This window comes from Jaculus jaculus, chromosome 12 (genome assembly GCF_020740685.1).
Source record: "Jaculus jaculus isolate mJacJac1 chromosome 12, mJacJac1.mat.Y.cur, whole genome shotgun sequence".
NCBI lineage: Eukaryota > Metazoa > Chordata > Mammalia > Rodentia > Dipodidae > Jaculus > Jaculus jaculus.
In genome coordinates this window covers 56,822,368-56,848,595 of record NC_059113.1, presented here as the reverse complement: position 1 = coordinate 56,848,595, position 26,228 = coordinate 56,822,368, and the positions used below count along the sequence as shown (strand labels likewise).

At 43.9% G+C, this 26,228-nt stretch overlaps 1 protein-coding gene across 2 annotated transcripts in view; it reads left to right on the top strand.

The window, feature by feature from the left end:
• Positions 1–1,549: 1,549 nt before the first annotated feature.
• Positions 1,550–26,228, top strand: part of Cacng3 (calcium voltage-gated channel auxiliary subunit gamma 3) — a 108,919-nt gene continuing 84,240 nt past the window's right edge. Inside the window, exon 1 of one of the 2 annotated variants that reach the window (XM_045131471.1) lies at positions 1,550–2,844. In XM_045131471.1, coding sequence (XP_044987406.1) covers positions 2,634–2,844 — 211 coding nt within the window. In that variant the 5' untranslated portion in view covers positions 1,550–2,633. The remainder of the gene's footprint in view (positions 2,845–26,228) is intronic. The other variant, XM_004670194.3, reaches the window with a different exon arrangement.

Below are 26,228 nucleotides of genomic sequence, written 5' to 3'. Positions count from 1 at the left end.
CTGTTATTTTTATTTTAAAAAATAATAAATATTATTTGTAATAATAAAATTATTAGTAACCAAGAAGATCAGTAATAATGACTGAATGAGAAGAAAATTTTCTTCATAGGAAAAAAAGACTTTAAGTAACTTGTAGGAGGGCTTGTATACCTTCCCCCACTATCTCCTATCATTCTTCTGGGATATAATTAGCTGTGGGTCTGGCCCTACACTTGTGTGTTTCACTTTGGTTATGTGATAAATTTTCAGTATTAAGTTATAACACATACATATATGCAACTAAATGCATCTAAGTGCACAAATCTACAAAGGCATGCACACCGCTGTATATTTATAGCAAACATGTTCATATGACCCACAACAGTGCATGCAGGCATATACATATATTTGCATGTCTGATTTATTTCTACAACAAATTTACAGGCATTCAGAAGCCTCAACAAAATTGACCAACACAGAGGTAAACATTCCAGCAAAATCATACCACAGCTATGTATTCTAACCTATGCATGAACATGTATGCATACCTAACACCAAAAACCAAGTTGTCAAATGACCTTAGCATCAAAGTCACTGAGAAGCTATGAGTCATATCTGAGATCTCTTCAATACATTGCAACTACTCAATTATCAGAATAGAAAGTCTGTGACAGCCAGAGATGGCACCACAGAGAGTGTGTGCTTATGACTGCCTTCCATTCTGTGTTTGCCCAGTTAGATAACATTCAAACATGATGTTAGTAGTTGACACATCCCAGGAACTTCAGAAACAACCCATTCAGCCTTGACTCCAAACGCTCAACCCTTGGGTACCACAAGGGAGAAAACCACACGAACAATTCTGTAGGAACTTAGTGTGTCCTCATGTGCACACTAGAGTATACAGAGGTCAAAGCTGGCTCGGTGCTGATTCTTAGCAATACTGACAATTATCAAGGGAAAGAACTTCCTCCTGCGCAATGGCATTTGCACTTAGGACTAACAGGGAAAGAAGACCTAATTATACTTGCTTTCTGGTCAGACATAGACAACAATGTTCAGCACAAGGACCTGTGAAGAGAACCTGGCATTTTAGTGGCTCTCCTCCCTAAGAATTCAACACCCTCCAAAATGTAAAAATGTTAAAATGTTTAAGAAGTCTATTCAGAGACCAAACTCTTGAGTTCCTCCGTCTAAGTTCTCTGGTATGTGAACAGTAGTCTACATACATTTAACTCTCTGTGTTTTGTTTTAGGAATACAAGCTCATATGTGTATGAGCAGTTCCAGATCTGATGTGAGCACATTGTCTCCCATGTAAACCAGAGCTCCGGAGAGAGGAGGGTAGACATATTGGTTTGTTTTTTGGGGATCCAAACTTAAACAGATTATATACAGCTGTGCCAGTGACAACACTTTGCCCACCCAAGTAAGCCACAGGACTGTCACCCAGAGCCTCTGGTCCCTTTAAGAAGAGCCAGTCTTTCGAGTCTTGGGTATCCCCAGTGGGCTTCTGCAGCAAAAAGCAAACTTGCCTGGCTCATAGGCTCAGGAGTGGAGAAGGGGGGCTGATTGGACAGAGCTGTGTTGGGTGGGCTGTGGGAGAGAGCACTCTGGAGCGCCTGGAGAGGAGAGCGCTGCGGGCGTCTTTCCCAGGCCCTTTTCCTTTAACCCTTCCAGGAGCTGAGGAGCGCTATGCTGCAGCATCCAGGAGACAGGGCGCCGGCAGCCCTGGGCTCCGAAACTTTGCGCGCAGCGTGGGCTTGACTAGGCAGAGCTGAGCTGGCTAGCTGGCCTGGCAAAGCAGAGGGGAGTGCTGGGGAAGAGACCCTCCTACCTATCCCAGGTCCCTAGCCTAGGAGCTCCAGAGGCAGGCAGGGGTGCAGCCGCAGCAGGGAGCTGTCCGTTCAGCACCACAGACCTTAAACCTCGGGTGTGAGGAAGACGGCGGCTGGGCAACAGGCGAGGATCTGTCCGTTCAGCACCACAGACTGCCGCCCGGCCCCAGCCCCAGGACTCTCCCTTTTCTCCAGTTTGCGCGGGGGTGTCGAGAGCAGGCGGAGAGCTTTCCTGGGAGGCTGGGGAAGCAGCGAACACTCTTCGCAGCGACTCGCCTCCCAGTAGTGCTATTTTTTGCCATCCGCCCTCACCCCCGGCACACGCGCTCGCACACACGCACGCGCGCGCGCGCGCACACACACACACACACACACACACACATACACGCACACTCACACACACACCAGAGCTCTCTGGGTTTCTTTGCTTTGAGTCTCTTGGGGCTGTGAGGATCCAAGTGCATCTTAATCGGAGCTGGCTGCTCCAAGCTTCTAAGCCATGCCCTGCACAATTCCTCGTCCTTACCAAGCTCCTGAGGAATGAGAGGAACCCAGGCGTCCTCCGAATGCAGCAGTAGTGATGTGGACCAACCCCCTGGAGCCTGCACCCTCCCGAGGGCCATAGAGGACTCAGGGAAGCTGAGAGAGCTCAAGATAGGAAATCCGAGCTTTCCCAAAGTCCCCGTGGATGCTGGCCAAAGGAGATCTGGATTTTTGGAAGAGGCTTTCCCAGGTCACCCAGCTGCGGAGTGATTTTCCCCTCTGGCATTAAATCGCCCCCTCCAACCCCCAGCCATCCGGAGTACCATGAAGAATTATGAGGATGTGTGACAGAGGTATCCAGATGTTGATCACCACTGTAGGAGCCTTCGCAGCTTTTAGTTTAATGACCATTGCAGTGGGCACGGACTACTGGTTATATTCCAGAGGTGTGTGCAGGACTAAATCTACAAGTGATAATGAAACCAGCAGGAAGAATGAAGAAGTCATGACCCACTCCGGTTTGTGGAGGACCTGCTGCTTAGAAGGTACTGACAGATTCTTTTCCATGGCTGGGAATAATCTAGCTTCTGGTATCCTGGTGGGTGTTTGCAGAGATTGAGGCAGTGCTGGGGAAGAGGAACAGTTCAAATTATTGCTGAAAATGTACAAGTGTCCAGACTATGCCTTCCACAAGGCTGAGGGTTTGGAAGGGTTGCTCTTGTTGATTGCTGTGGTTTTGTAATGCCCTAAGCAGCTTCTGCAGTTGAGAAATCTTCACACGCAAACTCCTGAGGCAGACTGTGAATTGCTTGGGTCTCGGGCTAGAGAAGGAGACTTTAGATTTGGTTAAGTTGCACTTTAGTGAAGTGGTGTTGAGGGAAAGAAGGCAACAAGGGAGCAAGGGAGGGCAAAGAGACCCCAACCGGGCCTGGCGCCCTCTGAGCTACCTCCGCCTTTTCCAATATAGTCTGATCAATTTCTTCAAAGTTTGGACTAAATAGATATTTTTATGAACTTACATTGCCAAACAGTACCAGGGAACAATATGTGAGCACCTATGCCCATCTCTACACACATCTAAAGAAAATTCCTTTATTAATGGAAGTTACATTATTTTGGATCAAAATAAACTGTTATTTGGTATCCACCTGACTTCATTCATAAATCATCCCTAAATCCAACAAATGCATTTCCATGACATTTACACAAAACTGATTCTCCCAGAATCGCAGCTCGTTGCTTCTAATTTTAAAAAGTGAAGGATTTATTGTATACTATAAATAAAGGAGATGAGCCAACTGTAAACTGTAGAGCCCTTGGGAAGCCGTGTGTCACTACTAAACTTGCTTTCACCATGTCCACATCATTGGGACATGCCTGGATATCATGAGGAGTGGACAGAAAGATAAAGAAGAAAACTAAAGCTCGGCAGAACCTGCCTTAGGGAGGTCACGGGATTAGAGGGGCAGCAGGGAGGTTTCTTTCAGGCTTCTAAGGAATTGATGGTGCTTATCACAGTGATAAGCAAGAAAATATGGGCTTCCTATGGGCTCCCCTCCCCTGACTGCCATTGGTTCTCTACACCTGCATTCCCTGTGCCTAGCATTTGTCAGGGTTTCTTGGGAACTTGCATTTATGTAAATGACTTGGGAAATCATGCTATGACATCACTTGCTAGTGTAATATTGCATCATTCTCTGGCCTTCTTCCCATGTTCTGACTCTTTGAACAACTCTCCTGATGGTAACACTTACAATTCATTCTGTCTGCAACATGGATTTGCAACTGGTGGGAAACGCAGGCAAGAAAAGGCTATTTGAGATGCAAGGAGGCACATGCAAAATCAGAAGACCTAAGTAATGCTGCAAAGTATCTGTGATCTTAGCTAAGACATTCAGCCTTTCCAACCCTCAGTTTACTAACCTATGAAATGATTAGTTTGGAGTTCATCATCACATGTAATGCTTACACTAGTGTACCCAGTGTACTGACGTAAGTGCTGAGATAGTTCTTTCCTACATATTGACCAGAATCTAAAAGATTTTCTTATTGTAATCATCTACAACTGGGTATAGTGACATCATTTACCTTGGGGAAATTCCATAATACCCTTTCAATGCAGCATTGATAACAAGGAATTAAATCACCTTTTGTGATGCTGTGCATGCTTTAGTCTAGAGGTGGTATAAAACATCTGAGGCTGCTCTCCAGTCCCTCTCCCAAAGTACATAGGTGTATCATGTTTTAGTCACTTACAGTTCTTCTACCAATAGGAACTAATTTTGTAAGTGTGAAATTAAAAAGCAATTTTAGTTCCCCCATTAGCCCCAATAGGGAAAAATATATGAGACTAGGTAGAATCACAGCCAAAATCCCTGAACCCTTGCTCAGAATTTCAACTAGTGTTTCTCTCTCTTCTCCAATGCCATGCCCTATGCATACAGTGTGTAGAAGGAATTAGAACCCCACCCAGGTATTCTGTGGGCTTTAGAAGCAAGAAATGGAATCAAGAAGAAAGTGGATGGATTGAAGATATATTCTTCAGCAAGTGAATTCTTTTGAGAAAATTTGTTGGTCTGCATGCAATTTTTCCCAGCTGATTCTTTTTATATTTTTAAGTACTCAATACAGTAGGAAGCACAAATCTTAATGAATCATGAGAGTTTTTAGCTGTGAGAACACCCACACAAGCAACACTCAGATGAACCTGGCTAAACTTTTAATCCAAATTTTTTCTTAATGAGTTGAATATATCAAGTGTTCAAGAAATCTGCCGAAGCCTCTGGCTTCTGCAGGTGCCTGCAATCGCAGGCATAGATCCTGAGTCTCTCCATCCTCTGTATGGCTGAAGATGCTCAGCCCCCTCCCATTCAGTGCTTCCCAGCTGTCCCAGAACCAAAGTATCCTCATTTTCTGGTCCTTCAAATATCAAAGGATAACTGGGTAGGGGGTCTTATAGATCAATTTTCTGTCACATAAAATACAAAAGTCCGTTTTTCATGCCCTTTTAAGATCCAGGAGACAATGTGACCATTTTGCCCAAAATAAGAGAATGCTCAGGAGGGACATGACAGCTGGCTGCAAATATCTGAAGGGCTGTCATTTGGAAGAGAGAGTTGACATGTTCTATGTGGCCCTGAGGGAGTACAAGTGGGAGCTAAAGGAAACCTGGTTTTACCTAAGTATAAATAACTGCCCTGTGTTGGGTGGGTGCTCAGGGCGATGACGAGTACCTCCAGTCAAAGGGAACAACGTCCGTCCTTGCTGAACTAGACTAGTCACCAGAGTTTCATGAAAAGTTTTCACAAAATGTATTTTAGAACCGCAAGTAGATTCCCTGAAATCTGAACTTCTTATAGGTCCTGCAAGCAACTACGATGAGAAGACCCTTGTGTATGAACAGTTATGATGGGCCTGGGGGTGACGATGTATGTTCATGAGGACCACATCACTCAAATAAGAGGAGGTTATTGCCACATTTTATGTCTATGACCCACCAGCATGTCATATATATTTACTTACTATAGACTAGAACTGTTTATTGAATTTTGAAAAATTACCTCTCTTCATATTTTATATTTTATTTATTTGAGAGAGAGAAAGAGGCAAAGAGAGCCTCCAACTGATGCAAACAAACTCCAGATGTATGCACACACCACGTTTTGCATCTGGCTTATGTGGGTTCTGAGGAATTGAAACTGGGTCCTTTGGCTTTTCAGGCAAGTGCCTTAATCACTAACCCATTTCTCCAGGGCCCAAAACTCCTCTTTCATCTTCCTGGGACCTCAGTGATATACACATTATCATTGCTCTCATTTTTGCAGATGAGGAAAGGGAGGCTAGGTGAAGTTAAATAATTCGCCCAAGGTCACACACCTCAACTCATCAGACACTGCTTAGCCTAAGCTATGCAGCTTCTCAGAGTGTCACTAGACTTCATTCTACCTGATGACTTGCTGCTGGTACAAGCATCAGTGGTGGAAAGGACCAGACACATGACGATTTCCACTCCAAAGTCCCAGGCCAGTGGACACTCAGCAGGCCTGTGCAGCATGGCAGGGCACAGGGACTACCAGATGAGCCCTGACTCAGGCAGCAAAAGGTGCACTTTGAATGAAAAGCCAAGCCCCCTATGTAGACACCCACCATAAGAAACCCAGATGATAGCCTGACTCATGACCAGGAAAGTCTGCATTCACAAAGTCACACCCATCGTGCTGCATGTTCTCAACTGCAACTGTGAGTTGGAATGACAGCATATTCCATGGATGTCTCTCTCCTTAAGGAAAACCATTGAACTATTACATACAACCAAAGCAATGTACTTAGATAGTGGGAAGACCTCGTAGTAAAGAACCCTCGCTACTAATCACTTAATAGTCATGTACATTGTACATGTTATTTTCCTCATTTAGGCCTCAGTTTACCAGGTTCTAAGATATACATTTAGATAAGGTTAGGAAGTCACGGATCCAACTGTCTGTGAGGTCTGGGGTGGGTAATGTCAAATGTGAAGCAAGCAGCTCACATTCCTCTTAACTCTTTGTTTGAGAGAGGGCAATGGTACATTTGGGAAGACAGATGATAACTGGAATGTGTTCTCAACAGCAGGGAAGCTACAGAGGGCAGTGGGCACTGGGCGAGGGTACAGCCATGACCAGAGCACCACTGCTGCTTGACTATGGGGAACTGGGCACCAGCTGTGCCCCAATACTCCAGATAAAGAAAATCAGGCACACAAAAAATAAAAACCTCTCTTAAAATTTGAAATGCAAGTAACTAATTCAACTTTCAAAAGACACAATGATCAGCCAAATCATATTTGCATTGTGGCTGAATTTCACCCATGGGCTGTATTTTGAGCCCTAAAAATTTCCTAACTGGTCTTTTTGATCCAAATTTCTAATATTTTATTTGATTTCTGGATTACAGTTTGTGAGCCAATCATAAATTTTCCAACTCATTAAAAATTGCTAACTAAGAAAATAAATCTCACTTAAAATCTTAGTACAAGGAACTTAAAATTATGGAAAAGAAGTTCAGTAAACTGCTATTTCTGCCACAGTGGGCCTGAATGACACCAAACATCTGGCTGGAAAACTGAGGAAAAAAAATCATCCTGTCATTAGAAGTTCCCCAATATTTCCAAATCTCCAGATGGTTGAATTTTTTAGCCAGATGGGGTTCCAGCTTTATTTATGTTCAGAATCCTTCAGAAAAGCTGCAAAGATGTGGTTGAGGAAGAGGGTGAGAGAAAGGCATGATGTTTTCTACTTCCTGTGTGCCAAGCCTTGTGCTAAGTGCCATGTGAACTTACCCTTTTCACATCTCACACATCTCCACAGTAGAATATAAACTTCATAAGGTCAGGGGACTTGCCTGTTGGGAACTTAGAATCAACATCAGATAGCCACTTCTATTCTTCTACTCCTAAACTTAATGTGTCACCTTCCCTTGGCCATGGCAAGAATGAGCAAGAGCTCTTCCCTACTCCTGACCTTCTCCATTCTTCATCTCCTAAGGCTCCCACCATACCCAAGAGGGAGGTGGGCAAGAGTCTCAAGACAAAATGGAGGTGAGTGACCTTGACAGTGCTTGTAAGTTGAGTCAAAACTTGGGGGAGGGGTGCTAGAGGAGCAAGATGAACATGTGTATCGTGAAGGTGTGTGTCACATAGCCATGCATGTTTTTCAAAGGTTGAGATACTTTCCTATCTGTTGGCTACTTTAGCCTTTGCTGAGACCTGAAAGAATTCTGAAAGACCCATTAGGTAAAGGGTTAAACCTGTGAGGTATTTTGGTTACAGTGATACAAACGGGACTAACACAACAGGTACAGAAAGTAATGCCAGAGATTAAGCCACTTCTAAGGTCTCACAGCCTAGAAACAGCAGGATTCAGAGAAGACCCAGGCCCACCTGACCCTGAAGCCCAGCTCTTGTGCCTTGCAATTGTGTCACCACCTTATTTCAGCCCTGGAAACCATCCTTTCTTCTTGGCTGGGCTTGGGCCCAACAGACTGTGGACCATTTGAAGTGTGTGTGTGTATGTGTGTGTGTGTGTGTGTGTGTGTGTGTGTGTGTGTGGGTGGGTGGGTGTGGGTGTGTGCATGCCACAGAGCATGTGTGGAAGTCAGAGAGTAACTTCAGGTGTCAGATCTTGCCTTGTTTTGAGGCAGGCTTTTTTGCTCATGGCTCATTTTTCCGAACTGCCTGGCCTGCCAGCCTCCGGGTGACTCTCCTGTCTCCACTCTGCTTCTCACCATAGGTGCACTGGATTATAGACCTCCAGGGCTACAGCTCCGGCTTCCCGTGGGCTCTAGGGATCTAAGCTTGAGTACTCACATTTGTGCTGCAAGTCCTTTATCCACCGAACCATCTCTCCAGGCCCCTAGTACTTGAAACCTTACTCCTTGCTGTGTCATTATTGGTACATAGGACCCCAAGTACAATGTTCTCCCTTCTGACCCTACAGTTAACCCATCTGATGTCTGGAAAATTCTTTCATTACTTGAAATGGTATCTTCTGGATTAAAGGTTAGTGACTTACATTCCCAGGTTTAGTGACCAATGTGGGTTATTTTATGGATTGAGGAAAAAAAAAAGAATAAAACAAGAATTCAAGTAAAATGATGTCATGTTCTTTTAACGTCCTGAGAGCAGTATGCAGAGAGCTTACCCAAGGAATGACCTGGGTCTCCAGGGCACTGCACTTGTGTTTGATTTTCCCTTATGTATGTTTCTTTATTGAAAAAGAAAACCTGGAAAAATATACCCAAAGTTTTGGTTCAGTTAAGATATGAGTAATTTCTGATCATCAGAAAAAATAACGACAAACATCATGTGTTGTGCTTACCAGTACATTAAACAGTTTTACATTTATGTTAGCAATCTTACTTCAGATTGCTTCACTGAAAATATATAACATCCTCTGATGAACCAGTTTCATAGTTCTGCTAGTTCCCTTAATGAATAGAACTTGACATAAGCTCACAATATATTTTAGAATTGAATTTTTAACAATTTGAAAATTATACTTCGACATATTAAAGCAGTCCAGTGAAAACAGTCTCTGGGGTTAAAGAGAGCCCTTTGAAAACTGCAAGGTTATTTTTCTTTTTCTATATCCCTAATAGGGCACACTCTTACTTTAGGGGCAAGTGCACCTTCAGTGATACCAGACAGAATACTAACAGCCAGGCATGGGGACCAGGTGTACCTGAGGTCTTCTTACCTGGGAAATGGTTTAACTTCAGAACATTACTTTCCTCGCCTGCTATATCAGTCACTTTTGCATTGTTACGACCAAAACACCAGAATTAAGGCAATAACTTAAAGCAAGAAAGGTTTATTCTGGCTCACTGTTTCAAAAAGTCTCAGTCCATAGATGCTGAGCCTGGTGCATGATGATGACGTGGTGGTGGGAACATGTGGCAGAGGACAGCTGCTCACATCACAGTAGACAGGAAGCAGAGAGTGACAGGAACCAGAGGTTAAATATCACTTTTCAAAGTGCCCCATCTTTAGCGGCCCACCTCTGCCAGCAACGGCTCACCTTCTAAAGATTCCACAGCCTCCCAGTGTTACCACCAACTGGGGAAAAAGCATTTAAAACATGAGTCTGTAGAGGGACAGTTCATATTCATACTGAAGTAAAAGTAGCAAGTGCTTTCCACTACTTCCTTCTTAGTTCCCAAAATCCCTTCAACAATATGCTGGCCATTCCTTCTTTTCTTTTTTTTTTGTGGACTTGAGGAGGAAGTCAGAGCACAATCTCACGTGTTGGTCTTCACCTCCAACTTCACTTGAGCAGTCTCTCCTTGTTCGTTGGTGCTTAACGCCAGGCTGGCTGGCCCATGAGCTTCCAGGGACTGCCCTGTCTTAGCCTCCATCTTGCCACAGCGGCACCAGGACGGCAGATGTGAGCCACTGGATTCTGGATTTACTCAGGTTGTGGGAATTTGAGCTTGTACACCAAGAACTTAATTGACTGAGCCATCTCCTAGCCCTGACTATTAGTTCTTGACTTATTCATTTCAGACAATACCTATTTGTTTAAATGAAATAGCAATTTAGCATTCAGTGCTTTTGGTTCCTCAGTGAGTTAGTGGGGCTCCAAGAAGAATCCTAACTTACAAGGATGCCCACGGAAAGCAGGCTGGTGTCTTGCTTCCAGGCTGGACACCCATGTAGGTAACAAGACTATGCATCTGCTCATGTGTCAACCTCATCACGGGAGTTGGGCAAGACATCAGAGTTAAGAGAGTGTGTGACAGCGTGGCAGCCTATTGGGGATGGCCAGGTTTGGTGAGCTTACTGCAGTCTGAGCTCTTGCGTCATAACTTCCAGAGAAAACTGCCCATAGCTGCTGAGCCCAATCTGTGAAGAAACCTCGGTGTCATCTGTGAAGCCGTAACAACAAAGTAAAAGGATTTGCAACCTTGTCCCACTGAACAAAGAAACATGTTGCTCTTTTCTTTCTTACCACTGTGGACATGCTTCTTTGACATCAAGGAGATGGCTGTCCCTGGGAAGCATGGAACCCTACTACCTCCCAAAGATGAGAGCCACTGACAACTGAGAAAATGTAGAGGTGAAGAGAAATTCAGGATTTGACTGACATTTTTGAGGCTTGCCTTAAAATCATGGACATGAACATGGAGATCAATAACAATGTGTAGGAGGCCTCCAGCGTGGATACCTTTGTGGAGACTCACTGTGGCCCTGTGTTCTGGGTTTGCATGAGGTGGTATATCTACAGGGTGCAGTGCCTCTCTTCCTGGTATTAGTAAGCAAGTGAGATGCTGTTATAAAACCTTGGGGATCCATATGTTTCTAGGGAAAGTATTGAAGAAGAAGATAGGCCATGATAATCCCAGAAAGAGATCCAAAGATCTGGTAAAAATAATATACAGCTATTACTGAATGATATGTGCCAAGTTACTATCATTGTGAAAAATCACTTTTTGGGCTAGCCTCTGAGAATTTGTTTCTTTATTTATAGAACAGACTTGCACTATTTACCAGACACTCGGGCTTTTCTTTTGCATGTGTATATGTGTGTGATGTGCCTGTTTGCATGTATGTGAGCATACATATGTGTGAGTCTATGTGCACATGGGTGTGGAGGTCAGAGGCTGATGTTGGTATCTTCCTTGATTGCTCTCTGCTTGATTTTACTGAGGTGAGTTCTCTCACTTGAACCTAGAGCTCACGGATCAGCTAGTCTAGCTAGCCAGCTTGACCAGGAAATCTCCTACCTTGCCTCCCAAGCACTGGACTGACACACAGGCTCCCAGTCCTGCTCTGCGTGTAGGCAGGACTCCAGTGACACTTGTGTGTCAAGCCCTTTATTCACTCGGCCATCTTCCCAGCCTAGGCACTGTTTTAAGAAAGCACTTTGCAAACACTTCTTTTTTTAAATTTTTTTGTTCATTTTTATTTATTTATTTGAGAGTGACAGAGAAAGAGGGAGAGAAAGAGGCAGATAGAGATAGAGAGAGAGAAAGGGTGTGCCAGGGCTTCCAGCCACTGCAAACAAACTCCAGACATGTGCGCCCCCTTGTGCATCTGGCTAATGTGGGTCCTGGGGAATCGAGCCTCGAACCAGGGTCCTTAGGCTTCACAGGCAAGCACTTAACTGCTAAGCCATCTCTCCAGCCTGCAAACACTTTTTAATTGTCATGACTTCTGCATGAGATAGAGACTATGATTAACCCCATTTTACAAAGAGTTCCACCTAGTAAGATGGAGCCGAGACTCAAGCCGTGCCCTCCACTTTCTCTCATTAACTACACGCCAAGCACTTGGATAAGCACATAGTATAAACATCATCAGTGGATTTGTCTAAGTCTTGTCTTCTGCTAGTTTTGCTCCATCAGTCACAACCTTCTACCAGAAGCTCAGAGAGGAGGGATGGTTTGCACAAAAATTGAACCACCCAGAGGTAGCAGGACTGGGATGTGAACCCCAGCCTCATGCTAACCTCCATTCTGCACTGCATTAATTAAAAGCTCAGGCCTGGTGGGGTGGGCTTCCTCCTATCTGATACGCCAAGGGGATCTTGGTGCTTAGTCACTAACTCTAAACCATCCAACAACTGAAAATATCTTGAAAAATAATTACATTAATAGTTGCCAATTTTTACCTAAATCCAGAAGGCAAGATCAAGGAAAAGAAATGTTAAAAACCCACAGGATTTCAACAATTTAGCATGAGATTGTGGAGAAGCATCACCTCTGAAGATCCAGTGAAAGCTTTTCATTTTTCTAGAAAGACAGCAGCAAACACAAGGAGGTGACCCAACTATTGAAAGCTCGATTTCTTCTACCTCAGAGCTTGAGTCAGCAGAGCTGGGATACCACTGAGTTACGACTGCGCCTCTTTTGAGGGTAACACTAGGGTGCATGTTTCCTTTGACTCCTTGAGCTTTGAAAGATGGTCAAGCCCATCTACCCTTCACCATCTCCTGGTCTGGCTTGCACAACTAGGCCATATAGTTGACTTGCACACAGGGTCTCGTGAAGCACTCTTAGTATGACAACCATCTTTAAAGAGCACCTGACAGACATCAACCAGTGTAGCACCAGGCTTTGTTCTGACTAATCCTGGGCAAGAACAGAAAAAAAAAAAAAAAAAAAAAGGCAGCTGGTTTCAGGCATCGTGACACTTACCTTTAATCCCAGCACTTGGGAGGCAGAGGTAGGAGGATCACCACGAGTTCAAGACCACCCTGAGACTACATAGTGAATTCTAGGTCAGCATGAGCGAGAGTAAAATCCTACCTCAAAAAACCCAAAAGTAAAAAACCAAACAAACAAAATGGCAGCTTGGATGAGGTTGAGGGTAGGCAAGTCTCAACACCATCATTCTACCTTTTAGCTACCACAGTATAAGAAACATCATTAAATATTTTGTTGTCATCCAAAAATTCTATCTATCACATTATCCTGAACTATCAGCCTAACCCCAGAGCCCCAGATGTAGCAGATTCTTGATAAATACATATTAACATTACTGCAGAGAAGAAGGTAGTGCAACTGAATTAGGCTTCTTCTAGTATATCTTGTGAATCCTTAACAATTGCTGTTCAATTCTAAAGTATTGTAAGCCACCCTTTCAATAATATATCCTTCAATCCCAGCCATGATTGCTCATAACTCAGCAGCCTATAGTCTGAGAAGTATGGCTTTCCAGTGTGTAAAATTTCCATGTTATTTATCATCTGTTGTTTTCTGTTTTACCCTGGAAGATTATGCCGAGTAGTTCAACAGTCTCAGCTTGAAATTCCCTCAATACCCTGGGTGCAAACTTTAGGAAGGAGAACAGAAAGTCCATGTTGTGTAGACATATTGTGTATAAATCCAGCAGACACTGTTTCTATCCTCGCACCAAAGATTCTATATATACATATTCAGTTACCTGAACGTCTAAGAAGTGGGATTTCTACCACTGCACTTTGTGCCACAAACTGCTCTGCATAATGAATGGCTGCCCTGGAAATACAATAATGCCTGCCTGTTAAATTAAAGTAAGTCACTAAACCACGGCTAATGATGGGAGCACTGTCCATCACTGCATCCATTACAAGACTCCCCTGTCACACACAGAAATTGGTCTTGGCATAGAGCAGTTAATATAGATGCATATTTACAACAAATCATGTTGACCCTTTGAAAATTACAAGGCGGCAGAACCAATTAGTTATTTATCAACCAAAAATGCCTTAAATATATATTACAAAATAAGTTCTGATTTTTCTCAAAATACAGCTTTACACCAAAAAAGAAAATGAATCTGGAATGAGATCAAAATGCTGTGGGTGTTCAGAGAAAAAATCAGAGAACCAAATCAAGAGTAAATGATGTTAATATGAGTCAAAGGTCTGCTCAGTAACCTGGCCATTGCTCCTTTCTGCTTTTTCCTTCCATGATGAGTGATGGATTCTCCCCTGAGCTGTGGGGTAATGGCAGGGGTTGAGACACAGGAGATAAAAAAAAGTCTGAGCTAAGGGAATCAAGTCTGATCCCTCCCCCCACCCTACACACACACATCAAAGATGATTTTCCTGTTGGAGTCCCTGAGGCTCAGCTACAAGGACATCTCATTGGTTTAACAATAGAGAATCCCAGCATGAAAACAGAAAAGGTGTGCTAGGTTAGGGGAATGAGATTGTGAATAGTGCGATTAAGGTAGACTTCTCTGAAGAGGTGGCATTTAACTGAAACTGTGAAGGAGGACCAAGCCAAGTGGTTGTGTGAGGAAAAGCATTTCAGGCAGAAGGAACAGCTGTGCAAAGACCTGGAAGTGGGACGGTGCCTGGTGTTCAAGGAAGTCAGCATAGCTAATGAGGGCCAACAAGGAAGAGAGAAGCAAGTTAGTACAGGGTACCAGAGGGTAGAGCATATGGGGTCTTGATTCAGAGCCCATGGGATGAGTGGAATGTGTTTGCCATTCCACTGGCTTCCTCCTTCCTCTCATTTGACTTCTCTTCCTCCTCCTCCTAATCCTTTGCTACTCTTCCTCTTTTCCCTCTCCCTCTTCTACTCCTCCTCCTTCACTTCCTCTTCCTCTTTTCCTCACTCCTCTCCCTCTTCCTCTCCCTCTTTTTCGTCCTCCTCTTCCCTTTGGCTCTAGGGTTGAGCGCTGGTCCTTGCACACGTTTGGAATCCAGTTTTAACTGTGTCACTTGTGGCACTTTGTCCTGAGATCTGTCTCTGTTGCTTCCTTCAGACAAGAACTCTCCTTTCTTCTTTTTCTTTCTTGTGGTACTAAGGATTGAACCCAGGACTTCAGCATGCTATACAACTGTTCTACCACTAGGCCTCATCCCAGCGCCACCGGCTCATGTCCAGCCCAAGCAGGCACCTCTGCCCATGCAGGTCCCCTGCTCAGCCTGGAGATGGCATAAGAGATGGAGAATGAGAGGTTTGCAGGAGAAGGACTACAGTCTGGGCTCTGGGCTCCATAAGTACAGATGGGGCTGCCTGCATGCTGGACAGCATGTGAGGTTCAGATGATGGGAGAGACAAGGTTCTTCTCTTTTCCCAATTGGGTAGGGAAGACACTGCTGGAGGTGAGCAGTGCACAGAGCTCAGTGGCTGAGAAGGCACCGTTCAGTCAATGTTAAGTTGTCACAGAAATGTTCTCAGAGCTGTGTGTCTCCAAAAGTGCCTGACCCTAACCAGCAGCATTTGCCAAGAACAGAGAAGGGCTTCTGTGAAGTTCAGAGCAGACACTGGCCCAGTGCAGGCAGGACAGATGGATTCAGATCTCCTGGTTTCTTACAGGAAGCAGAGCCAAAGAAGCAGTGAAGAAGCTCACTGCAGGAAATACAAAGAGCGCGTCAAGCACCTCCACCACACAACACACCCTCCCCTCTCTTCCTTCTCCTTCAATCACCTCCACCACACAACACCCTCTCCCCTCCCTTCCTACTCCTTCAATCACCTCCACCACACAACACCCTCTCTCTCCCCTCTCTTCCTTCTCCTTCAATCACCTCCACCACACAACACCCTCTCTCTCCCCTCTCTTCCTTCTCCTTCAATCACCTCCACCACACAACACCCTCTCCCCTCCCTTCCTACTCCTTCAATCACCTCCACCACACAACACCCTCTCCCCTCTCTTCCTTCTCCTTCAATCAACTCCACACAACACCTTCTCCCCTCTCTTCCTTCTCCTTCAATCACCTCCACCACACAACACCCTCTCTCTCCCCTCTCTTCCTTCTCCTTCAATCACCTCCACCACACAACACCCTCTCCCCTCCCTTCCTTCTCCTTCAATCACCTCCACCACACAACACCCTCTCCCCTCTCTTCCTTCTCCTTCAATCAACTCCACACAACACCTTCTCCCCTCTCTTCCTTCTCCTTCAATCACCTCCACCACACAACACCCTCTCCCCTCTCTTCCTTCTCCTTCAATCACCTCCACCACACAACACCCTCTCCCCTCTCTTCCTTCTCCTTCAATCACCTCCACCACACAATACCCTCTCCCCTCTCTTCCTTCTCCTTCAATCACCTCCACCACACAACACCCTCTCCCCTCTCTTCCTTCTCCTTCAATCACCTCCACCGCACAACACCCTCTCCCCTCTCTTCCTTCTCCTTTAATCACCTCCACCACACAACACCCTCTCCCCTCTCTTCCTTCTCATTTTCTTTTCTCCTTTCCTCTTCCTGTTTTGCTGTTTGAAACAGCCACACTCTATCTCAGCCTGGCCTTGGTTCAGATCCTCCTGCCTCTGCTGCCCAAGTACTGAGGATACAGTTGTGTGTCACATTCCTAGCCTATTTTTAGTTTTGAATTTAAACAACGCTGGAAGTTTGAGTCATTATTCTCTTTTTAGTAGATTTTTTTTCTATTGCACTTTCGTCAGGGTTGGTGATCAAACTCAAGGCATTGTGAATGCTAGTGCAAGTACCTCACCATCAAACTGTGCACACCACCACCATACATTTGCCTACCCCTTATAGTTTCTTAAAATACATTTTAAAAACTATGTTTATGTATGAGACAGAGAGAGGGGGTAAGGGCAGATAGAGAGAATGGGCATGCCAGGGCCTCTAGCCACTGCAATCTCCAGATGTATGTACCACCTTGTGCATCTGGCTTACTTGTGTCCTGGGGAATCATACCTGGGTCCTTAGGTTTCACAGGCAGGTTCCTTAACCAATAAACCATCTCTCCACAGATAACAAAATAAAGCACTTTATTATGTATGTGTGTGTTAGTAATGTGTGTGCATAGGTGTGTGTGTGTGCCCTGGCACATGTGTGGAGGTCTGAGGACCACCTCAGGGTTCTTGTCTTCTCCTTCCACTTTACTTCAGACCAGGTCTGTTGTTTTTGCTGCCCCGTGTGTCTCAGGTTAGCGGTCCCACAAGCTTCAGAAGTCTCCTGGCCCCCTGCCATTGCCACAGGCCTGTTGAGATTACAAATGGATGAACCACTTTGCATCTGGCTTCACATGTATGCTGGGGAATCAAACGTGGGCTGGAATACTTACACACAAGGGTACTTAACCACTAATCCATCTTCCTCGCCCTGAAACACGTTTCTTTTATTTTAATATATATGTTTAATTGTCATGCAGATACGTGTGACACAGAGGAGGCGAGAATTAAGAAAGGAGGGTGGAGCGATAGCAGTGGGGAGGGGACTTAAAAACCAAAATTAATAAAATGTAAAAATAAAAAATGCACTTGAAAATACCCTAAGATACTTTTTAAGATAAAAAGTGAATGCAAAAACCTACACTGGTGATAAAGCAAAATTAAAAAGATGCAGTGTATCCTGTCCCCACACTGCAATCTCATCCTCCCTTCCCCCTGATTGCTACTTATATTTTGTTGAGTGGCTCATAAATATTGTTTCTCTACTTTGCTATTCTACCAACTCAAAGACATTACAGGTCTGAAGAGATGGCTTAGTGATTAAGACACGTTCTTTCAAAGCCTAAGGACCCATGTTAGACTCTCCATATCCCACTTAAGCCAGCTGCACAAAGGCAAGGCAAGAGCAAGGTAACACATGCCCACTAGGTGGTGAAAACGTTTCAAGTTTGCTTTCAGTGTTTGAGGTCCTGGCAAGCCAATCCCCGCCCCCCCTCAAATAAAAAGGAGATTCCACAGAGAATTTTTTTCTCTTCAAGTTCAAATTCCTCATAATTTACTCAAAAACTTCACTTTAAAAGTATCATATAATTTATTATTATTATGGTATGCGGGTGTGTGTATGATGCTTGTGTATGTCCACTTGTGTGAGTGTGGGAACATGCATGCTATAGTATGCACATGGAGGTCAGAGGATGACTTCAGATGTCAGTCCTCACTTACTACCTTATTTGAGACAGGTTCTCTTATTCTTGTTCACCACTGCACTTTCCAGGCTAGCTGGCCATGAGCTTCTGAGAAATTTTATGTGTACCTCCTTTCTTGCAGGGGGAGCACTGAGATTGCAGATGTCCATCATAGCCTCCACCTCATCATCCAATTAATTGGGACATTTAATCATTCACACAATTGTTAACTCAAATATATAGGGTTTTTGCAAGTGTGTATGTGTGTGTGTGTGCACGTGCATGAGTGTGTGTGCACTATGCATAGTGCACTGTGTGTATGTTGTGGTGTATACACATGTGTGTGCAGATGGGTATACTCTGCACACGCACATGGCCTGGAAGAGAATAGCCAATCTCCTCTATAGTTCTTCCTCTTGTTTCTTGAGACAGAGTCTCTCACTGAACCCAGGGCTGTGATGTTCGTTTAGACTGGATGACCAGTGAACCCCAGGGATTCTCCAGTCTCCATGCCCCACAGGACTGGGGTTACAGATGTGTGTGGCCACCCCCAGCTATTTATGCAGCTGCTGGGGAATTGAACTCAACTCAGACCATCAAGCTATCTCAGGCCCTCATGCTTGTGCGAAAGTGCTGTTACACGCCAGGCCTCCTCCCTACCTCCTATAGCAGAGTTCTTAAGAACAATCATCCATTCTAGGGTCCCTCAGCCAACCCTGTCCAAGGCTTCTTCCCAATAGCAAGCTTAAAAATATACATATTTATTTATTTGAGTGGGGGTTGATGGGTGCACCAGGGCCTCTAACTACTGCAAACAAATTCCAGACACATGCTTACATGGTTGCTGTGGAATTGAACTTAGGTCCTTAGGCTTCACAGGCAAGTGTCTTAACTGCTAAGCCATCTCTCTGGCCCTAGCAAGCTTTAAAAGTTTTCTGACTCAATTCTCCCAGTGGTTACAGCCATATCTCCAAACCATATGTTCATCCTCTATTCCTTGATTTATAACCTATTGACTTCCTGCCATGATAGGTAAGGATTTAGCCAACTCTTTATTGATTAGCTTTCTAATTTTTAAAAATAGCATGCATCTTCATTTCTTTCTCCATCCACATTGGGCTGAATGTCTTGGCTTTGCCCTTTACAGGATGAACATGTTCACATTCCCTGTTTCTGCCTCCCACGTCTGTCAGCTGCATTTATACTTTTCACCATCAAGATTCATGTGGGGAAAGCATCTCAGTGGTAGAGTGCTTGTGGAGCATGCGCAAGGTGCAGGGTTCTGTCCCTAGTCCCACAAAGCAAGATTTTGTCCATTAGCATTCTGCAGCTATACCAGCGTCTTCCAGGTATGGCCTGTGGAGCCTGAAGTTTGAGAACATACAAGCGCATCTATGATCATGTAGATGATGTAACACAGACCTGCCTGATTTCTGGAGTCAGGTTCTCCTCTTAGCAGCTTCAGTGTCACAATATCTGAGTCATTCAAAGAAAAATATCCAAGTGGAGTCTCCTAATATTTTGCCAGTTACTTAAAATGATGTTCCATGTATGTTTACACTACACCTGGGCTTTTTGGATACAATTTTCATCTACTATGGAGTTTCTGATTGATTCAAAGTGTGCTTTTCAAACAAGTCAATTTCAAGGCAAAATTTGACTTTTTAAAACACGAGGCCTGGGGCTGGGAGATGGCTTAGCAGTTAAGGTGCTTGCCTGCAACATCAAAGAATCCAGGTTTGATTCCCTAAGACCCACATAAGCCAGATGCACAAGGTGGTACATGTGTCTGAAGTCCGTTTGCAGTGGCTGGAGGTCCTGGTATACCCATTCTCTCTCTTTCTCTCTCTCTCTCTCTCTCTCTCTCTTTCTCTTTCTCTGTTTGCCTCTCTCTCAAATAAATAAATTAATTTAAAAATTTTTTTAAAAACACAAGGCTTGGAAAAATAAACTCCTCCTCTTGTCTATCTGCTTCCTCGGTATAGTCTAGTAATGAAAAACTCAGTGTGGTTACACTTTGAATTGGAAATGCCTCCCATAGGCTTATGTTTTAACTGTCTGGTCCCCAGCTGGAAGTGTTATTGTGGGAAGCTATGGAAACTTTGAGAGGTGGGCCTAGCTGGAGAAATTAGGTCACTGAGGGGTGGGTCTATTATCCTTTACTGCATCTCTCTCTGCTTCCTGGCCCATGATGATGTGAACTGAGATGCCCTAACATGCCTTTTCAGAATCCTCTAAAATAGTGAGCCAAAATAGAACTTTTCTCCTTTGAGTCACCATGTTGCAAAAGTATAGAACACAAACCTCTACTACTAGATTTCTTTGGCTTAAATCCCAATACAGCCACATCTGGATCTGTGACTGAGCATATTACTTAACCTTTCTAAGCCCCATTTAATTCATCTATAAAATGGGGATTGTCATTGTACTCACCTATAACACTGTACAGATATTTAATATTTGCATAGCACTTAGAATAGTGCTTGTCACATGGACTAAGTTGGTTATTTCTATTTCCCTGGGATCTACTGGACAGAATCTACTCACCTCCAATGTTCAGACAACCATAGGGAATCACCCAGGCTGTGGTTATCATTGCTGTGTTAGGCACAAGTTTCACAGCAGACTTAGGCCAAGCCTATACTCCAGTTGATGGAGACTGTACCAGCGAACCAAACCCACAGCCTTTGATGACAAGTCTTGGTCCTAATTCTTTTTGTACTGGTTAATAAGGGTGGTCTACACTGGAAGTAATCTGTGTTCTAGAATATTCCCCAGAGAGGCCACATTGACGAGCCATTAGCAAGCACTCAATGACTGGCAGCGGCAGGTAAACACCGAGTGTTTCCATACATACACTTGTCCTGTAAGGACATCACTCCCCTTCAACTGATGACAAATGGAACTCAGAGAAGCAACTGTCCCAGACTCACACAGCTGGAAGGTGTCAGCCATGGGACTCAAAGTTCATGTTGTTCAAAGTCTGAAAACCAAGCAGGGTGCAGTGGTGCTCACCGTTAGTCCCAGCTCTTCAGAAGCTGATATAGGAGAATCACCATGAATTTGAGGCCAGTCTAAGTCTGCAGGATGAATTCAAGGGCAGCCTGGGTTACACTGAGACTCTACCTGGAAAGCAAACAAAGAAACAACAAACCCAAACAAAAAATTTTTGAAAAGCAGTGTTCTTAATATTGATGAATATATTGATTAATAGTCCAGAGTAAAATGTGGGGCTGTTAATCCCCTAGAGTCAGGACAGCTTCTCAAGACCCCTACCGAAGATCAGCTCAAAATTATTTCAGCAATAACCAGAGATGGCTTGCTTTTCTCACTGTGTCAATGTCTCCACTGATGATGTCAAGACAATGGTGGGTTGCTGAAGTCTAAGACCCAATCCAGGCAGGGTTCAGTAGTCACCGTGTGCATCACCACCCCCCACACATAGTGAAAGAAAATGTACTTGAAAAGGCCCCAGTAAAGTTGTAAAAAGAAAAGGAAGGAAGGAAGGAAGGAAGGAAGGAAGGAAGGGAGGGAGGGAGGGAGGGAGGGAGGGAGGGAGGGAGGGAGGGAGGGAGGGAGGGAGGGAGGGAAGGAAGGAAGGAAGGAAAGAAAGAAAGAAAGAAAGAAAGAAAGAAAGAAAGAAAGAAAGAAAGAAAGAAAGAAAGAAAGAAAAAGAGAGAGAAAGAAGGAAGGAAAGAAAGAAGGAAGGAAGGAAGGAAAGAAAAGGTGAGGCGGATTCATTCTATTAAATCTCAGGTCTTGAGCACTATTCTTATATTCTTATATTCTGTCTACAAGTGGGAAGTGTACGTAAACCACTTCCGCCCTGAGCCTCCACGGGCTCCAGTGAAGGCCCTTGTGCTACTGAGTTGCGAGCTGAACTAGCTGCTTTTTTCCATGAAACACCATATTTACTTGAAAGAATGACTGACAGGCAAATTACAGTTATTCAGCTTTGGGTCTTTGGCAGACATTTTCTCAAAAATGAGCTAAATGAGCCTGTCACTTCAAAGAAAGCAACCAACAGTATTTGTTGCCAAGGATAAAATTCAAGGTTTCAAGTGAAAATTACAATTTTGGAAAACTTGTATCTGGCTCTGTGAGCCAATGCGATGCTCATTTCTTTTTCTTAATATTGTGTAACGAAATGTGCCAAATTTAAAAGACCTGCATAACTCAATGAAACAATAGTTTCCAATGACCAGCACATAACTGTTAACAAAACTGCGCGAGAGTAAAAGATGCAATGAAGGTGCCAGTTGGGAGCAGTGGAAATTTACATGCTTGGACATGAAAAGTTGCTTCATATGACCTCATATCTTCCATTGCAACCAGCCTTTAAAAATCAGGCTGGGGAGATGGCTCAGCATTTAAAGGTGCTTGCTGACAAAACTTGAGAGCCTAGGTTTGATTCCTCAGTACCCACATAAAGCCAGATGCACAATGTGCATGCATTTGGAGTTCATTTGCAGTGGCAAGAAGCCCTGGTACATCCATTATTTCTTTCTCCCCCCCCCACCTCTCTCTCTCTCTCTCCTTGCAAATAAATAAAAGTAAATACAAAATAAATGTCTACCACCCATTGAGCTTTTGTGTCATGTCAAAGAACAGTATGGTTTTCCCAGGCTATCCAAACAGTTCTTGCTTAGACATCCATGTATCTGTATAAGGTTGGGTTCACTTCACAAGCTCTCACCCAAACATCAGCAACACAGAAGCAAACATGAAAATGTCTTATATTGGGCTGGTGGGATAGCTTAGCAGTTAAGGCATTTGCCTGGGTCCAAGGGACTCAGGTTCTATTCCCCAGGACCCACATTAGCCAGATGCACAAGAGGGCATCTGGAGTTCATTTTCAGTGGCTGGAGGCCCTGGTATACCCATTCTCTCTCTCTCTCTCTTTTTCTGTCAAATAAATAAATAAATATGAAATATTTAAAAATATAAAAACAAAATGTCTTTTATCCAAAAATGAAAAAAACAAATGCTACTCTTTTCTTATTTTATTTCCAGAAAAATGGATTTTTTCACAACTTATTTATGTTAACATGCAGTTGGATTTATCATTTTCAAATCAGTTTTCAGATATGCGTGTGAGTGTTCTGAGTTTATGTCTGATATAGAAAGTATCAGATCAGTGCCATCTACACACAGGCATAATGATCTGTACAGGCGTGGAAAACTAAGACCAAAGGTTGGCGAGCCTCTGTGCTGCCTCTGCTTTACGTCTGTTGACAAACCCGACATGGTGAGGGGAGGACAAGAGAGGAGAAAGCGCAGTTGTCAGAATTTCTTCCAGTGCTGCCTTTGCTTCTCCAGCAGGAGATGAAGCAGCCCTTCTCCAGGTTCTGCAACCTCTGATGTTGAGTTCTCTTTAGCTGCAGCTAAGCTAAGCCATTGTTCTGCCATCACGCAGATGTAAGGGGCAAGGTGAAGTTCCTACAGGCCCTGGAAGAGGTGTCTTTGATTAAAATGCAACCCTGCTGGTGTAAAGTCTGACGAGATCTGGAGGATTCCTGGTGTCTCGTGTCTTTGTTCATGAACACCAACAAAGTGAAGCTCTGACTCCACGGAGTCAAGGTCTGTGGTGACAGAACCACATAGGAGAGGGCGTGTGGAGCAGGAAGAATGAGCTGCAAGCCCTCAGGCATTTGGTAGACAGGGGTTTAAATTTGTAAAAGTTCCTCCTTCTGACCTATGAAGAGACTGAATGCTGGGCAAATGGCTAAGTCGTTCAAGGTGCTGCTTGCAAAGTCTGTATGCCCATGTTTGATTCCCCAGTACCCACATAAAGTCAGATGCACAGGGAGCCACATGCATCTGGAGTTCTGTGTAAGCAGCTGGAGGCCTTGGTGCACCCATTCTTTCTGTTTCTCTTCTATTATTCTCTCTCTGCTTGCATATAAATAAAAAATATTTTTGTAAAATAAGGAGACTGTGTGCAAATGGAGCATTAATGGACTGGACAGAAGTATTGGGCAGTCGCTGAGCAAACCTTCCTTTGGGCCAGTCCCATGCAGTAGAAATCAGGCTGTGGTCTGTTGCTCTATGTCTGCTTCTGTGAGTTCATTGTCTGGCCAGCCTCCTAGCCTTTCTTTCTGGCAATAGCACTCTGATCTTTTGGGGTTGTCATGTCACCCTGCCTCATTTCATATGGTTTGTACCCCAGCCTACCTCTTGGGATGAGCATCTAACCTAGGAATGACCTTAAATATCAGAACACACCTGGAGTTTATACTAAGGCAGTGGTTCCCAACAAGGACATTTGCAATGTCTGTAGGCATTATTGGTTCTAACAATTTGAAAAGCAGAACTATTGAGCCAAGCAGGTCTAGTAGAGCTCTAGTAGACCAGTAAACCAGCGATGCTTGTACACATCCTGAAATACCCAAGACAGATCCCTCCTCAACTAAGAACATTGGGTCTCCAATGTCACAAATACAAGAATGAAAACCCTGATCATAAGGAAGTTGTTTTAAGCAGAAGCACAATGTGATTTTATTTGATATGTTTATTTGTTTAATGGTGGGACTTTTGTTCTGTTTTAACTTTTTATTGCAATTTTCATATACATACATAATGTATTTGAATCATAATTCCCTCTCATTACTTCCTTTTGTTCCCTTTCCACTGAACCTCTTCTTCTTCCAAACTCATCCCTCTTGAATTACGATGTCTTTTCCCCTCTTTCATCACCCGTGATGGATGTCGATGGGCCACATGGTGCAGGTCTTGTTATGCACCCCAGGCTCCCCTTGATCTCCTAGACCTCGTGCCTCTGCCTCCCAGGTGCTGTGGCAATGGATATGTGCCACCATGCTCAGTTTTGAATTGGTGTTTTTAAAGTAAAGTCGGGGGCTGGATATAGCTTGGTTGGTAGAGGGGCTAGCCTAGCATGCAAGGAGCCCTGGGTTTGACCCAGCACCACATAAACCAGGCAGGGTGGGGCAAGCCCATAATCAGTTTTCAGGTGGTAAAGGCAGGAGATTTGGAACTTCAAGGTCACTGAGTCAAGCCTGGATTACATGAGACCCTGTCTCAAAAAGGAGAAAAGAAAAGATGCTAAAGTAAATCTAGGTGCTGTGTAGAAAACAGAGTAGAGTTGGGCAGGGGAATATTAACCAAGTAGCTACTGTTATAACCCTAGTGAAAGAAAGCTGGCATATTGGAAGAGATATGGTCTAGAGGTATACATCTGGAAATTGTCAATGGAAAAAGTAAAGCAGAGGCTTGGGTATGAATGATAAATTTCTCATAAAGCTGCCAAAAATAAGACCATAAATCTAAATACAGATCTTTTGGGTTCATCCACATCCACATATAGCAGTTAATAATTACTCTTCTAATTGCTCTGACAAAAGCAACTTCAGGAAGGAAGGGTTTGATTTGTTCATTGTTGGAGGGTATAGTCCATCAAGGAAATCTGGTGGTAGGGTAGTAAGACAGCTGGTAACATTGCATTCACAGTCAGCTCACTTTCTCCTTTTATTCAGTCTAGGTGCCCAGCCCATGAGGTGCTGCTCACATGGAGGGTGGGTCTTCTTGCCCCTGATAAGCCTCTGGAAATACTGTTACACACACACACCCTTGATGTGTTTCCTAGGTGATTCTACAACCAGTCAAGTTGACAATGAAGATCAACCTTCACAGCAAGTAAAATGCTAGCAATCTTATTTAGTATCGTTTGAGAGTTTATATGCTAGCTACTATACTAGACATCACATTTGAACCTTTTAAAAAACCTTTGTTTTCTGAATTTGATGGATAAGGAAACTTAGGCAAAGAAAGGTAGAGCTCTTAGCTGCTGAACCATCTCTCCAGTTCAGTATTTTTGCTTTTGAGGCTCTACCTGGGAGTGTGAAGAACAGAATATGGAAAGGATGTTTGAAAACTGGTTACAAAGCTTGGATGTGATTATCCCTTAACAATTGTGATTCTCATTGTAAGGAGGAAGCAAGATAGATGTGACATTGGCCATCACTTTGGAAGATGCCTTTGGCCAGAATCAATAGAATTTCCTGATGGTTGTATGCAAAGGGTGAATGAGAATAGAGGTCAAGGAACTCTCAATATTCTACCTTTAACTTCCAAATGGACAATGATGTCCTTCCGTGACAAAAC